Raw genomic sequence first — 15,952 nt, 5'->3', positions numbered from 1 at the left:
TTTCATGAGTTTTCGGGTATGTTAAGCCTCCCACAAAGGCAATTCATTTGGAGGAAGAATAATAATAATAATAAAAAATCCTTGCATTTCAATAGGGTCCTCGCACCGCTAGATAGACCAAGGTTTGAAGTTGATCGGATAAAATCTGTAGGACTAGTTCATTAATTTACAACCCCTGATAATGGGGGAAAATGCACAAAAGTGGCACATGTAAATTCAAAATGGCAGACTTCCTGTTGGGTTTGGAGCATGGCTCCAAGAGGCTTTTTTGTACGTGATAGAGTGTTACAGGTGCCTACCAAGTTTCATAAATGCAGGTCAAACCAGCTTCAGGGGCTGCTTAATTGAAATGTTCTAGGGGGCGCTGTTGAGCCATCTTGGTGTATAAAAGCACAAAAATTACATCAGACAACAGTACTTGCAACCTGTGATGTGTATGCCACGTTTGGTGAGTTTTCAAGCATCCCTTGTCCCTTCAAAACAACATCGTGTTTGATGGCGAACAAGGCGGCGCCACGGTGACAGCGTTTGATGAGAACTCAAAAGCTTCATTTCTAAGTATCATCAAGGTCTAAGGACTTAGACCAGCAAGTTTGAGGTGGGTCTGATTAACCTGCTAGAAGAGGGACATCAAAGAATGTATAAAGTAACTTTCTGTTGCCAGTAGGTGGTGCTATGGCGGTGATTCAAAATTCCTCTGTAGATGTGTTCAGGGCTGGACTGTCATCATATGTGTGAAGTTTTGTTAAGATATTCCCACGTGGAGTCAAGTTACAGCAACGTTTATTATCACGGCGAAACATCAAAGTTCGCCGCCACGCCATGGCCACACCCTTCGACGAAAACTCACAGTTTTCACAATAAAGCGTCATCAACGTCTTATGACTTTTTTCACCAAGTTTGAGATGGATCTGGTCAATTCTGTAGGAGATGTACATTAAAGTCTAAAACATGACATTTCCTGTTGCCAGTAGGGGGCGCTATATTTATCTCTGATTATTGACATGTAGATGTGTTCAGGGTGGGACTGTCATCAATCCTGTGAAGTTTGGGCAAGATTGGACCATGTATGCTGGAGTTATAAACTACTTCCTGTTTAGTGGCGAGACCCCTAACTTTGACGCCATCCCACGGTCGCACGCATTGATGAAAACTCAAGCTTTTGATAACTTTTCATCTTCAAGGTCTTGGGATGGGACAGACCAAGGTTTGAATTCGATTGGATGAAATCTCTAGGACTAGTTCGTTCATTTATGACCCCTGGAAATGGCCAAAAATGCATCAAAATTGCACAGTAAATTCAAAATGGCCGACCTCCTGTTGGGTTTAGAGCATGCCTCCATGAGGCTTTTTTGTATGTCTCTGAGCGTTACATAAGCCTGCCAAGTTTCCTCAAACTTTTGTAGGGGGCGCTACTGAGCCATTTTTTGGAACCCGCGCACGAGACCCTTAAAATATCAAATTTTTCACCAGTTCTGACATATCTGCAAAGTTTCATGAGGTTTCAGGTATGTTAAGCCTCCCAAAAAGGCAATTCATTTGGAGGAATAATAATAATAATAATAATAATAATAATAAAAAATCCTTGCATTTCAATTGGGTCCTCGCACCGCTAGGTGCTCGGGCCCTAATAATTAAAGCTGCAAGCAGCGATGAATGGGCCCTTGCACCTTCACGCAACTCTGGGGGGCTGGCAGGACGTCTTATGACGTGTCAATTCATTTCTGTCAAAAATTTCTGTCTTTAAAATATCAAATTTTTCACCAGTTCTGAGATTAGTGCAAAGTTTCATGAGTTTTCGGGTATGTTAAGCCTCCCAAAAAGGCAATTAATTTGGAGGAATAATAATAATAATAATAATANCCTCACGGACGACTTTGTCGTCGCTCGGGCCCTAAAAATGTAATAAAAAAGAATAAAAAAATAAATAAGACTGGAATTACCACCTTTCAGATTTATGCCTCTGCAAACCTGTCAAGTTGCACTTCCAGTTTATATCCATGTCTGTGGAAACATGGCTGCTTCACACACATCTTCCACCTCAGCTGCACATAAGTTCTATACAATCAGCACAGTCTCAAGGTGGACACCCAAGATTAGTGTCACCAGTTCAGTATTGTAATAACTAGTGTAATTTTCGGGACAATCAGAGCAGGATTCAGGATTCAGGACAACTGCTTGGATTTCAGGACTGTGCCGTCCTGAAAAATTCGGCACAGTCCGGCACAATTCCAAAATCCAAGCAGTTGTCCTGAATCCTGAATCCTGCCCTGATTGTCCCGAAAATTACACGGAGGTTGCCGGGGAGGTCAGATACTTAGGTGCTAGGGCAGACAGCTTTTCATACAATGCTGATGCTGGGCTCTGCTCTATAGCGCTGCAGCTCTCCCACAACTCAAGCACAAAGAAGCCCAATCGTACGCCTACAGGGGTTAAAGCAAGAAAAAATTTTGTGCCTGAAATGTGGAGCACGGAAGATTTGTGTGCCTGAAATCTGGAATCTTTTCCGGAGCGGGGGGCTTGGTGTTGCGGTCACAAAATGAAGAAATAGAAATGTATGTGTTGCAAAGGAACATTTTTAGTAGCAAAACGAACAAAAAGATTATAGCTTTAGTAGTTACTTTTCAGATTAAACTTTTATAGCATAATAAATTTATAAATAAAGATTAAACTTTCAGTGGTTACCAGACTTTTTGACTTATAGCTCCTACATCTCTTTTTTGCCTTGGTGCTATTTATTTTTAGAAGCTAAATCATTTAGGCTGTTTGCAAAATTGTATCGCGCTTGATGTGAATTAAACAGGCAGTTACGTCGAAATTTCGCCTCTGGGCAAGCATGTCATCATTGAAATTGATCATATAATGTTGTGGTGGTGACTTTAAAACTTCAGCATAGAGGACTTTTATTGCAACTTTCGTTTCTGTCTGGTTTCTGTCAAAATTACCGCTGGCTTACCGGAGCCTCTCTTGCTCTGTCTGAGCTCTGTGTCTCAATGTGACATGATGTGAAAGCATGCACAGGCATCAGTGTTGACTGGCTATCACTTGTGCTGTGTAACCAATCAGAGGGGGCTGTAGGCGGGACATTGTTACAAAGCCCAGTGCAGTGGGGACTGCAGGCAGGGAGCGAGACGGCTGTATCAGAGCCAAAGGAGCGAGTTTTAAAATACATTTATTTGATCGGTTATCGATGAAAAAACGTCCGATGCTGATTACAGTAAACAGTAGGTTGTGTTTACTCGCACCCTGTGCGTCTAAATCATTTTCCCGGTTCGCAAATATATTTTTAGGGGCCAATGCGAGTGAAATGCTCGCACTGCAGAGCACTTCTGCCCGTGCCGGACAGAAACTTCGCCATGCCAGAAATCCGGCGCTGTGCCGGAGAACTTTAACCCCTGCGCCTACAGACGGATTTTATAAACGGCAACTCTGTGGCATAGGCTACAGAAACAGTGAAGTTAGAGATTAAAAATGAGATTAACGTGATCAAAAAACATAGCGCGTTAAATATGGCTGTAATTAATTATTCGCAATTAACGTGATAATTTGACACCCCTAACTATTCTATTCTATCACTTCATCATTTTATCCTATTAGACATTTGTGTGAAATTTTGTCATAATTAGCATGAGAGTTCTCGAGTTATGGCCAAAACCATGTGTTGTGAGGTCACAGTGACCTTGACCTTTGCCCACTAAAATCTAATCAGTTCATTGTTGAGTCCAAGTGGACATTTGTGCCAAATAGGGTTGGCATCTTATTTTTAATACCTTCATACCTACCTGAAACTTCACCAGGATAAACTGTACAGTATATGGCACCCCCCCCATGACTAAAGTGCCCAGTAACTCTCTTAACATACATATGTGATACATATTGTTTTAAGAAAAACAAAAAAATGAACCTATCCTTTATGAATCAGTGAGCCTTTATGGTATCATCTGCATATGTCTTTTTACTTATGTATTTAGGGTTTTCTTTTAAATTGGTCACCCGTCAGCAGCTCATTTCATTGTAACTGTCCATATCATTATCTTAACACCTACAGGAAGTCAAGCTGTCTTAGTAGAAGATGACAGTAGCATCTAAGGTAATTAATGAAATATTGAACAGGCAGGGTGAACAGCAGGTTGTAGTCCTCTCTGTCTGTCTGTCTGCCTCTCTCTTTCCATGATTTCTCTCTCTCTCTCTTGGTCTCACACTCTCTCTCTCTCTCTCTCTCTCTCTCTCTCTCTCTCTCTCTCTCTCTCTCATACACACACACACACACACACACACTGCAGAGCACAGTTTTGTCTGGCTTGTGTTTAACATGACAACTTTGTTGTTGGTAAAAGCCTTTAAAGGGATAGTTTGGATTTTCTGAGATGAAGTCGTATGAGGTACTTATCCATAGTCAGTGTATTACATACAGTACATGGCAGTCAAAACAATGTACTTCTGTAAAATGGAGCAGCAGCCAAACGTATACTTTAGCCACCTAAAACAATCAATATCACTTTAAGTGTATGCTATATTTAGAGTATTTTCATCACTTTATATTTCCATCGGTCAGCGATTTCCGGCAGGGAACCGAAGCCCCTGTATTGCTTTCTTGAAAGCCAGACTCTATTGGGAAAAACAGTAATTTAACATTGTTGAACACAGGAGCTGCTGGGCTACCACTCCCTCCATAGTTTATTTTTTTGTGTTATTGACTATGGTATTTTAAAGGGTTAGCTGAGATTCACTGAAGTCACACAATAACACAAGCTAACTGATCCTGGCAGTTGCCAGCAGCTCTTGTGTTCAGCAAGCTTGAATTACTGTTTTTCTTAATGGAATATGGTGGCTTTGACAAGAGCATAGAAACTAAAGCCATTAACTGCTTCCCCATCATAACAGGGTGTCTGTGTCAAGGTAAAGCGGTGGAAATATCCTCAGTACAGCGTACACTTAAACTGACATTTTTTTAGGTGGTTAAAATAAGTTATGCTGCTGCCCCCTGTCCACAGCAGTATGTTGCTTAGCTTCAGTGGCAGTACTCCTGTCTGCTTCTCCAAACTGAGGGCGTGTTGATTGATATCTACTGTAGGTAACAGACTATAGATAAGTCATACAAAGATCCAAATTATTCGTTTATTGTTTTACATGTTGTTGATATATTGTCCATGTAGGTTGCTAAAGAAACAAACAATAATCCTCATGTATTATAGCTGGACTGATATTGGATTTTTGGGGCTGATATATATCAGCCGATATTCTTCCATATTAAAGATATTTAAGATATTTTACAGTTTAAAAATAAACTGATAAAGTAAGAATGCTTGATTTTCTGTGCCGATGTAGTCTGACATATCCTGAGATGTCAAATAGAAATGGCACATATTGGAGGACCTACTCGCTGATACCAATATATCTGTGATGAGCAATATTTGCGGATAAAATCGACTGAATGATAAAGCAGCTGAGCTCTAATATGTCTTACATTTATATGAAAAAGTTTGTGACCCGGCCACCATGTTGAAAACTGTGAAGCCAAAACAAAGCACCACCCACCAACCTGAGCAAACTTTCACATGGTACAGCTAAACAGTACACTGAATTGTGTTTCTGAAAACATCTGAGGTGAGAAATATACAATGCAATGACCAAATCTGGATTCATATTTGATCAGCACTGCTTAGTTTGACAGTTTGATTGCAGTCCACAAGCAGTGACAAAAAGTTATTTTTGTGAAAGTCATCAACTGTCACCAACAGGCTATGATACAGAGACATTCCATGAGTGCTGATATAGAGTATAACAGCACTGGGACTTTGAACTATGTATCTCACTATATAAGTATCACTTTGCTTTACAGGTGTTTTACACTGTTAATTACATTATGCATTAATAAGCCTACTTTAATGATCATTGTAACAAACTATGCACTGCAAAGAGGAACATATTTCCATTAACAACATTAAAGTTTAACTATTAATGTCCATCAGAAGAGGATAAGGGGACGTATAGAAGCCTGGATACTCTACTGCAAACCTCCAGGTGTGTTCCTATGTCATTGGCAAAGAATGCTACATACTGTCTGATCAGCTATAAAATCATCACACATGCCACCAAAGTGACTGTCAATGGAATCTGAACTTTACTGGCTGCACAATAAATAGAATCATACAGATTGCACATGATACAAAGAGGATTTCCACTTTTTTTATGGACAAGATTTCCAAATTTTTCCATGACTTTTTAAGCCCCAATATTAATTTTTTGTCTTGCCTTGGGTTTTTCAAACTTATCAGATTCAAACTCCATACAAACATAATTTCAGCTACCTGGTATACTTGAAGAGAGAGACAAATCCTGGGAGAAAGTGATGAAGAGTACGCAATGGAAAACTAAACACTGTCACACATCAGCGCATATTAGAGCTATGTAGATTGACAGCTGCAGAAAATTAATTTGCTATTATGTCACAAAACAGAAACAAAACAAGCATCAGATGGACTGTATTCATAATAAATATGCCACAATAACATAAATAACCAGCGTCAATCAATCAGTCAATGAGAATATGTGCGCATGTGTGCCGCCTGCGGTCCTTTTGACTTGACCAGCAAACTTCACTACAAACTGATTGGCTGTTTAAACAGGTGATGTGCTTTATATTCTAAAACCAACCACCGGCAATTTGACCAGATGAGTTGCAGGTGACACCATCAGCCAGCTTGAGCCAAGCTCAGCCTGGCCAGTTCATACCACTGCAGCTTTTCTCTGCAACGTGACGAAAGTGGTTTCGTCTCGTCGCAAATCATTGGTCTGAACATAATATGTTGTCTCTAATAACTGTTAACTAATAAATGGCACTTATAAAACTGTTGTTTAAAAACAATATCAGGCTCAAGGCCCTGCTGTTATACTAAATAACATCACAGTCGTGATGAGTCTGTGGCCTGGAGCCTCAGACCAAATCACAGCTATACTGACATTCAGTACAACAGCACTCCCTCTAGTGTGATATTGCTTAATCATGCTGTTTACAGTGTTTGTCATCTATAATTATCATGACATTGGTGAATAATGGTGCCCAACATTACCTTTCTGGTTTCTGTTAGCTTTGGTTTGGCAGCATCCTCTTCATCAATCTTGAAGGATTTCTCCACACTCACTTCCTTATTGGGCTGCGAGGGAAGAGTTTTATTTACTGACTGATTTACAATTTTATATGATTTTCTGTTTACAGCCTCCTGAAACTTGACTGATAAAACAAAACAAACATAGTAATAGTCTGCCAACATTTAGAGAAGTCCCTAATTATGGCTGACCATTAATCTCACACAATCATTTGGACAAATGCAGCTGAGTGTTGCCTTGACAAGAGCAAGTGCTCTGTAAGATGAGGTGAGGAAGGCAGGCGCTGAGACCCGTGTGAGGAGGGCTGCTTGTGAGTGTGGATGACATAGAACATGCCAGAGGGTGAATAAGTGACGGGAGGTGACAGGTTTCAGAGAGCTGAGGGACCTCATTTGAGAAGAGAGTGAGAAAGGAAAATAAGAAACTTAAGCATTTAAAGAAGATGGATTTGTCACAACCTGTTTTTGGCTGAGAAACCACACTTGTTTTTTTGTTTTTTTTTGACTCACATGGTGGCAAGGTGGGTCAACGACTCATGTTGTGACCTTAACAACTCTGAAACTAAGAGCTCACATGTGACCCTTATGACTCTGCAAGGGTTCACACCCACACAGGGTTTAAAGCCTGCAACTCCCTAACAGTCATTTAGAACTGAAGAAACTTTGTGGATGCGAGGCGAAACGTCTTCAAGAAACGTAAGCAAGTCCAGTTGCCTACTATATAGCACTTATGTTTCGAATAATCTATCAATTCATTGTTGGATTAGTCGACCAAAAATAGAAAAAATAGAAAAACTAAAAATAATCGTTCAATTATAGAAAAATTGATTACAAATAATTAATAGTTGTAGCCCTACTATAAAGTTGATTAACTTAAAATATGCATTGACAAAATAAATGTTTAATCTGGGGATTCTTCTGAAAATTGATGTTACGTAGCCAAATCATGCAGTACAAACCTGCATCACTGCTGACGCCACACCAAATAGCCGGTCTATCTCTTAGTCCATTTCACCCTCACTCCTGCACAACAACTTGAGATACCTGAACTGTTTCACTTGGGACAGCAACTCACTTACAACCCAGAGGGAACAGTCCACCATTTGTTCCTGTCTGACCTTAAGTTTGGGTGTGTTGCCTACTAGAGCCAGAACAGAAATGGAACCCTTATCAGAGCCCAACCCTCCACTGTGGCATCTGACAATCCACCATGTGACATGACATCTTGACACTCACTATGAAAATAAATCTGCAATAACATGCAAACTGGAAAGAAACAGTTACAACTTTTCCATATCTTGCTTGTTTCAAACATCCCAACATGGACTGCATACACCCTGCTGTGAATTAAGTTCCAACTATACCATCATCTGTGTGTGAGTATGCTGAGTGGCTGTGTACGCTCACCGAATGTCCTCCACCAAACTGGGCGGGTAGTCTCCTGCCAGGCATCTTTGGTCTGTTAGCAGTGGGGTGAGAGAGCTTCTCCGAGGTAGACGACAACTCATCAAAACTCATCAGGTCTATCAAGAAGAGATGAGGAAGAGATAGAGAGACAATATGTATGTGTATATATATGTATATACATACATACATACATACACACACACATATGTATATATATATATATATATGTATATATATACATATATATATATTTCCTGTCAGTTAATTATATTAGCATGCAGAGCAGCAGAAGATCAACTCTTAAAAATGCTCACAAGTTAAAGTGTGAAATGGTCAGCTAAGTGGGCAAACAGAGATATCCTACAGGGCTATCTAAAGCTTATTTAACATACATTCCGAGAAAGAACATTCAATGATTAAATTTTAAGTAGCAGTCACATTTAAAGCAGAATTTCTATGGTTATGCATACAGACCATAATACTCAGTTAATGGCATGTTCTGAAATTGTGAGCATCTACCTCCTAACAAGCTGAGGGGATCACAATTAAGCCACCTGGGCACCATAAGACTTTTTCCCCTCTGACAGAGAGGTGGTTTTGCTAGCTAATGGCAGCCCTGATGTGTTTCTGTTCCTTTGCTTTGCCCTCTCAACCCGATGATTTCGGGTTCTGATGACCCCCAGCTTGTTTTCCAGTGGGTGGTGAGAGTTGAACAGCAGGTATTGATCTGTGTGTGGATTTTCTGTACACTTTGATATTGAGGCCTCTGTCCTCCACAATGTGCACTGCACAGTCTATGAAGGGTAGACAGTGTCCTCTGACATCTTCCTGCCTGAACTTAATGTTAGAGTCCATGGCATTGATGTGATCTGTGAGGGCTTCCACTTCCTTTATTTTGATTTTTTTCTCATTCACACATCTAAACCAGTGGCTAAGAGTAATTACTGTGACGATTGTTCTGCCTTCATGTCTGCAAACTTGCTGTTTACGGTGGCTTAATCGGTTGCCCTGATGAGATCTACTACCAGTATCTGTTTTTGTGTTACAGCAAAGTTCAGTCCCTTGGCAAGGACATCAATTTCTGGTTGGGTGAGCTTTCCGTTGGATAAGTTTTTCATCCACTTCTCATGTATGTCCACATGTGCTGTGTTGTAGTCCTTATATCTTCAGGTCAGGCCTTCTGTTCTTTGGGAGTTGCTTTGACGGGTCTGTAGTGTAAGGAATTTCTGTGTCTTGCCGTTAGAAATGAAGACGCCTCTTGGATGAGAGGTAAAACATCTTCAAGAAACTCAAGCAAGCCCACTTGCCAACAATATAGCACTTAGGATTACCATGACCAAAAACATGTTTTGTGAGATCACAGTAACCTTGACCATTGACCTTCGACCATCAAATTCTAATTCATTCATTCTTGATTCCAAGTGGATGTTTGTGCTAAATTTGAAGACATCCCTTCAAGGCCTTCCTTGAGAGATATCACATTCACAAGGATGAGACAGATGCAAGATCACTGTGACTTTGACCCTTGCCCACCAAAATCTAATCAGGGCATTGTTGAGACCAAGTGGACAGTTGTGCAAAATTTTAAGAAATTCCCTTAAGGTGTTCTTGAGATATTGCATTCACTAGTATGGGCCGTACATACAGCTGGACAACGCAAACCTATTGCTATCACCAGGGCAGAGAAATAAAAACAGGGATATTTAGAAATAAGTGGATGGAAATAAAAGCAACTGTTAGAGAATTAATGACATACAGTTAGTTTATGTGTGTGTGTGCGAAAGAGCACAACAAACTTAAACAGGAACGAATGAGTCATTCCCACTTCTGTTATGCAACACTGAAAAAACTTTAGCACCTCTTGCGTGACAGCACTTTGCAGCTCCACAGTGGTAAACTGCTGCAGTTAGAAAGCATTGCCTGTGATTGCAGTAAAGATTGAATTTTCATGTTCCATGGCAATGTGTGTCAGACTGTCTTCTGGAGCAAAGTGTGGAGTTTTAGCAGCTCTTCATCACCTTTACAAGCATTCTGTCACAAACAGGGGACTCTCCCATGAACTACCTTAGGGTCAGCTCTGTTAGGATCATCTCAACTGTCTTTTCTCTGGACCTTTGTGCCTCCCTGTCTGCTCCCCTGTTTATCACTAAACCCTTTACTTCAACTCCAAAACCTCAGTCTCTAAACTATTCATCTGTTCAGTGATGGCTCCACCTGTTACTGTTCACTCCTCCTGTCTTTTGTGATTCCTCTCTGACTTACACTGAGCTCTGCTTTTGTTATTGGACCCGATGCCATTTAAAGCTCTGCATGTCTTCTTTCACCATTTTATAAAAGGCACCAAAATCACATTAATGCCTAAAATATGCAAAACCTGACTGCTGCAAACTGTTTGTTGGCAATTTTTAAAGGGTTGACTTGAGGGAACTGTTAGTGGAAAAAATAAATGAGGAATAAATATTCCCCCCTTAACAACTATTATTAATTTTCCTCTACAGAGTTTCTCAATTCAGTTCAATCTAATCATCTAATCTATCATACGGGAGGATTGATAAATGCATGATACTTTTTCACCAAGTTCAAAGCCAGAAGAGAACTAAGATCAGGATTGATACCATCTGTAGGTAATACTGTACATACCCACATCTGAGGACTTCTCCCCCCAGTCCCCAGACAGTGTTTTGGGTTTGATGGGCAATGATGGCTCAAAGTCGGACTTTGGTCGTGTGGAAGGCACCTCTCCATTGTGCCTGCATGAGAAACAGGAACGTGGAAAAGAATTGGAAAAATACTTTCTCTATATATACAAGAAACAACAGGAAATGACAGAACACTTCCTATCTGTGCACTGCAAAGGCCATGTCATCTGTCATTACTGTCTACTTTCCCTTGTCATAGATGTCATGAATGCCAGAATGTAATTTCTTGAGAGTACCTTATACCTTAACATCATTTTACAAGAGACAGGACTTTCACTGGTGCTGTATGGATACAGAAGCACTGACAGTCTTAGTTTAGAAAGGTTAGAGTCCTTCAGAAAGACAGCAAACAGGCTGGACGAACAGATGCTGGACAGAAAGATGAATGGACAGAGGTGATAAGACGTACTTGAGGTTTGTCGAGGGTGCGAGAGGCTTGTCTGGCCTCTTTGGTGGGAGGCTTCCTGGTCCCGGTCTGCCTTTCCCAGGAGGAGGAACTGGCTTCTTGGGTGGCACCAGCGGTGCTGCGGGCTTGGATGGTTTGTGATCTGGAATAGGCTTGTCAGCTGAAAGGGGGAAATACAAGCAGAGTTCAAAGGAAAGTTGGAGAAGTGAAGATGGACTAAATTTGGATGGAGCTGTGAACAATAAAAGAGAAACAGAGTGCCAGAGAGGAGAAATTGTATGCATATATGATAAAGTCTCTAAGAGAACATTGAAACTGACTACATTTCACTTTTCTGCAATCGACTTTACAATTAAAAAAGCTTGTTCAACAAGCTTGTCTGCTGATGAAGTTTGTCAACAGCTGAACTTCAGTCAGCAGTCTAACAGTATGTTTAGTGCTTTTTTTAAGTTAATGCTCAGGACATATTTAGCATTATAAGATGCTGTACAAGAGCAGCAGACATACATATGCTTACTTTTCAGAACATTATGTCTGCAAAAGATGATGACAGCGAGCCTCTAAAAACACTAGCCAACCAATTGAGCCAGTCTAAACACTGACTCAATGGACAGCTTTGTTTGATGAGTAGGATATCTAATACTGTTATCTAAACATAACCAAGTCTCATGATAAAACAGAACAGTGCTTTTATTAGTGCTGTTGCTATGTGGACACACAGTACCTGACCTTAAGTATATTGAAACTAGGACCACATCCTTACATTTTAATTTTGTAACAAAAATCATCTCTGTACACACGTTTAAGCACTGTTTCAAAAACAATCTACAGCCATACTTACACTGCCCAAAACACATATCATATGAACACTCTATACTGGTCTCATGCTTCCTGATATAAGCAGGAAGCTGATTGTCTACTTTGCAGTTAGTTGCTTTGTTACAGAATACTCCAGAGATGGCAAGAAGTAAGGCTAGAGATTTCTTTGCTTGGATAGACGCTGAGATAGTACTGTAACTGAAAGGATCACGTGAGTATAAGGTGGTGAAGGTGGTGGGAGTCATTTTAAAGCAAAAAGAGTGCTTCAGAGAGATTCAGAGAGAGCTTTGCCCTGGTTCTTTTGTCAAAAGGCCTATGGGATTTATCCATTGGATTTTGGATTATTGCAGAAAATAGGCTCTGTGGCAATCAAATGTTTATGATACTTACATGTTTTGTTCATCAAATGGTTAATGGTCCTGCACTTGTATAGCATCTCTCCAGTCTTCCGACCACCCAAAGCACTTCTTACACTACAAGTCACATTCACACACACATTCATGCCATCTGCTTTTTAACACACTCACACACTGATGGAACAGCCATCAGGAACAACTTGGGTTCAGGTATCTTGCTCAAGGACAGTTCGACATGCCTACTGGAGGAGCCGAGGATTGAACCGCATCAAGATAATTTTCACAAATGAACACCACTGTTATGATTTTAAATGCAATCAACAGAAGTAAAAAGCTACTGTTAGGCTGTAAACAAACTACACAACAGTCACTTCACTTAACATGGTCACCACAACAATGCTGTGAAGCCGTGTTCGGTGTGATAACATTCTGTTGTCTCACTTAACCACTTCTTAGCAACCGCCTTTTTTAAGATACATAAAAGCTTCAAAATTCACCAGTGGGGTATTTACTGATGCATTTTATGTTGTAGAACAAAAATGAAAGTCTCTTGAGCTTGTGCTGACCACAAACCTTATTTCAGGCAAAAAACGCTAACCTACTTAAAATCAATTGTCTTCAAGACAAATGAACCAGGAGTGCAAAAATGATAACTCATATCCAGGCTCTAACCATTCCTAGGACACGCTATACAAAAACATACATGTCATTTGGTTCTGTGAAAAAATGCAAAGGAAGCATAAAGAGGGGACTTTGCAGTAACTCTATAGCTCGATCTCTGCATAGACAGAACTAATGACGTAATAGTTACAACTTTAAAACTATAAGGTAGTAGTGTGGATGTGGCCTAAAATAACAGCCCGACAGAAAACAATGTTTTTTTCCTGAATATATTACTTGATAAAGTGTTGTGGTTTTGCAACAGGACAAGACAGTCCTGAAGTATTCAACACATCCTCTTCTCATTTCCCCCTGTCTTCCTCCCTTTCTCTGTTGCTATCTGCATCTTTTTGACTGACGCACTGTTTCCATCCAACAGACTTTCTGATTTGTCTGCCTTACTTTATTGATCCATCTTAGAGGATACAATCTGAAACAACTATTTACATGTCAATCAATCAATCAATCAATCAATTTTATTTATAAAGCCCAATATTACAAATCACAATTTGCCTCACAGGGCTTTACAGCACACGACATCCCTCTGTCCTTATGACCCTCGCAGCGGATAAGGAAAAACTCCCCAAAAAAACCCTTTAACGGGGAAAAAAAAAACGGTAGAAACCTCAGGAAGAGCAACTGAGGAGGGATCCCTCTTCCAGGACGGACAGACGTGCAATCGATGTCGTACAGAACAGATCAGCGTAATAAATTAACAGTAATCCGTATGACACAATGAGACAGTGTGTGTTAGTATGTATTTTTACATCTCCACTGACCAGTGGATACTTGGTCAAGACCCCTGGGGATCATGTTCCGTTATGATAGACGTCATGGCGTCAGAAGTGCTAGGCTTACTGATGAATGGACAATTTAGACTAATTTTAGTTGGCCCAAGGTCAAGTTAAATGTGTCAAGGCACCATTTTAGGTAATAGTATACAGGAACTGACCATTGTTCGCAAGTCCAGTTGTTCTGAAATCATCATGATGCCCTGTGGTTAAGGTCTGGTTGGGTTTAGGCACAAAAACCACTTGGTTAGGGTTAGGAAAAGATCATGGTGTGGGTTAAAATGAAAAAGAAAGTGACAAACACATAAGCCGTGAGCCTGCTTCGCCTCAAGCCTTTCCCAGCTGACCCAGAGCCGGTCACGGCGTACCATCAAGGCAGAAATACGCCTGCCGGGAGAAGTTCAGCACCGCGGACCGTCGGACTAATGGGATGTCGGACCAATGGGCTGTCGGACCAATGACATGGACCCATAGTATACATGCCACCATCCTATATAAGCTGTGTCTCTCTCTGTTCACAATCATCACATAGCTTCTGCATGTAGCCATGTTGATCCGAGCTCATAATTAAACGTGCATTAAGAAAGAACTCTGTGGTTGGCCTCATCCTTGAATTCTCCAGATCACCACAGAAACACCTACTCTCAATGTGAAAAGGAACATGAGAATTTACACAATTTATTTAACACTAAAATCTGGAAAAACAGTCTCTCCTCCCTCTTTAATTTATCAATAAACAAAACTGAGCATTAAAGTGATTATCTAGAAAGAGGTGGGTCTCAAATTAGTGGGGTCAGAGTGAATGATTCTTCTCAAAGTCGAGAGGAAAACACGTGTTTTCAGATTAAGTTGGTTTAGTGTGGATGTCGGCTCTCTCCAACCCCTCCCTCTCTCTCACAGGGGAGAGGACAACAGAAGTAGCTGTTAATGGTAAGGGGTGATGATTTTTGTCTGTGAAATAAAACTCCTAACTAACTTCACAGTATAACATAACAAATCACACTGGTCATTATTTCTGTGGAACTTGCTGAAGCCCAGAAATACCTGGTAAACACAGTTAAGTGTGACATAGAAGGAAAAAAAGAAAGAAAAACAGTATGAGAGATTTTACTACATTTTTACAGTCAAAGACTGAAGATAACAGATCTGGAACCACTGTTTGATTCAAATAACGTATCACTTCAGAATGTGAGTTGCTCATTGAGAGGTGAAATCTGCATGATCATGGTGCCTTCGCTAAAACATAAAAAAAATCAGAGTTATGCAACGTGGTTACAGATTACATCTATTTCTGTCCAGACTCATATGTAGCCATGACAGTTGACAATACTTTAAATATGGATGTTGCCACAAGAAACTACAAAGTCTTAAACATGTCTGCTTCACACACATCTTCAACCCAGCAGCACAGAAGATCTATACAATCAGCACAGTTTCAAGATTAGTGTCACCATTTCAGTATCTGTCCATATGGCTCCCCTTCTGTTTCTGAGGTATGACCAGTGACGGACTGGGACCAAAAAGAGGCCCTGGCATTTTTGACACAGAGGCCCCATGGCGGTGCATCGGCCAGCCAGGGGTGAAAAATTTTCATATTATTTTACAAAAAAATACGCATTTTTACGTAATTTTAGATCATCAGTTCCTTATTTGTGAAAGAACAGGCGTGGTGTCTCATATCCCCCCTCCCACATATTACTAGGTA

The 15,952-nt window shown here is 40.4% G+C and overlaps 1 protein-coding gene across 2 annotated transcripts in view; it reads right to left on the bottom strand.

The window, feature by feature from the left end:
- The window catches only part of cd2ap (CD2-associated protein), a 289,563-nt gene that overhangs the window by 21,844 nt on the left and 251,767 nt on the right, over window positions 1–15,952 (bottom strand). For both annotated transcript variants that reach the window (XM_050058858.1, XM_050058859.1), the window contains 4 exons: window positions 11,625–11,781; window positions 11,157–11,266; window positions 8,517–8,632; window positions 7,074–7,157 (listed from right to left, as the gene is read on the bottom strand). In XM_050058858.1, coding sequence (XP_049914815.1) covers window positions 7,074–7,157; window positions 8,517–8,632; window positions 11,157–11,266; window positions 11,625–11,781 — 467 coding nt within the window. The remainder of the gene's footprint in view (window positions 1–7,073; window positions 7,158–8,516; window positions 8,633–11,156; window positions 11,267–11,624; window positions 11,782–15,952) is intronic.

The sequence above is a fragment of the Epinephelus moara genome, chromosome 12 (assembly GCF_006386435.1).
Source record: "Epinephelus moara isolate mb chromosome 12, YSFRI_EMoa_1.0, whole genome shotgun sequence".
Lineage (NCBI taxonomy): Eukaryota > Metazoa > Chordata > Actinopteri > Perciformes > Serranidae > Epinephelus > Epinephelus moara.
This window is presented reverse-complemented; position numbering and strand designations above follow the sequence as displayed.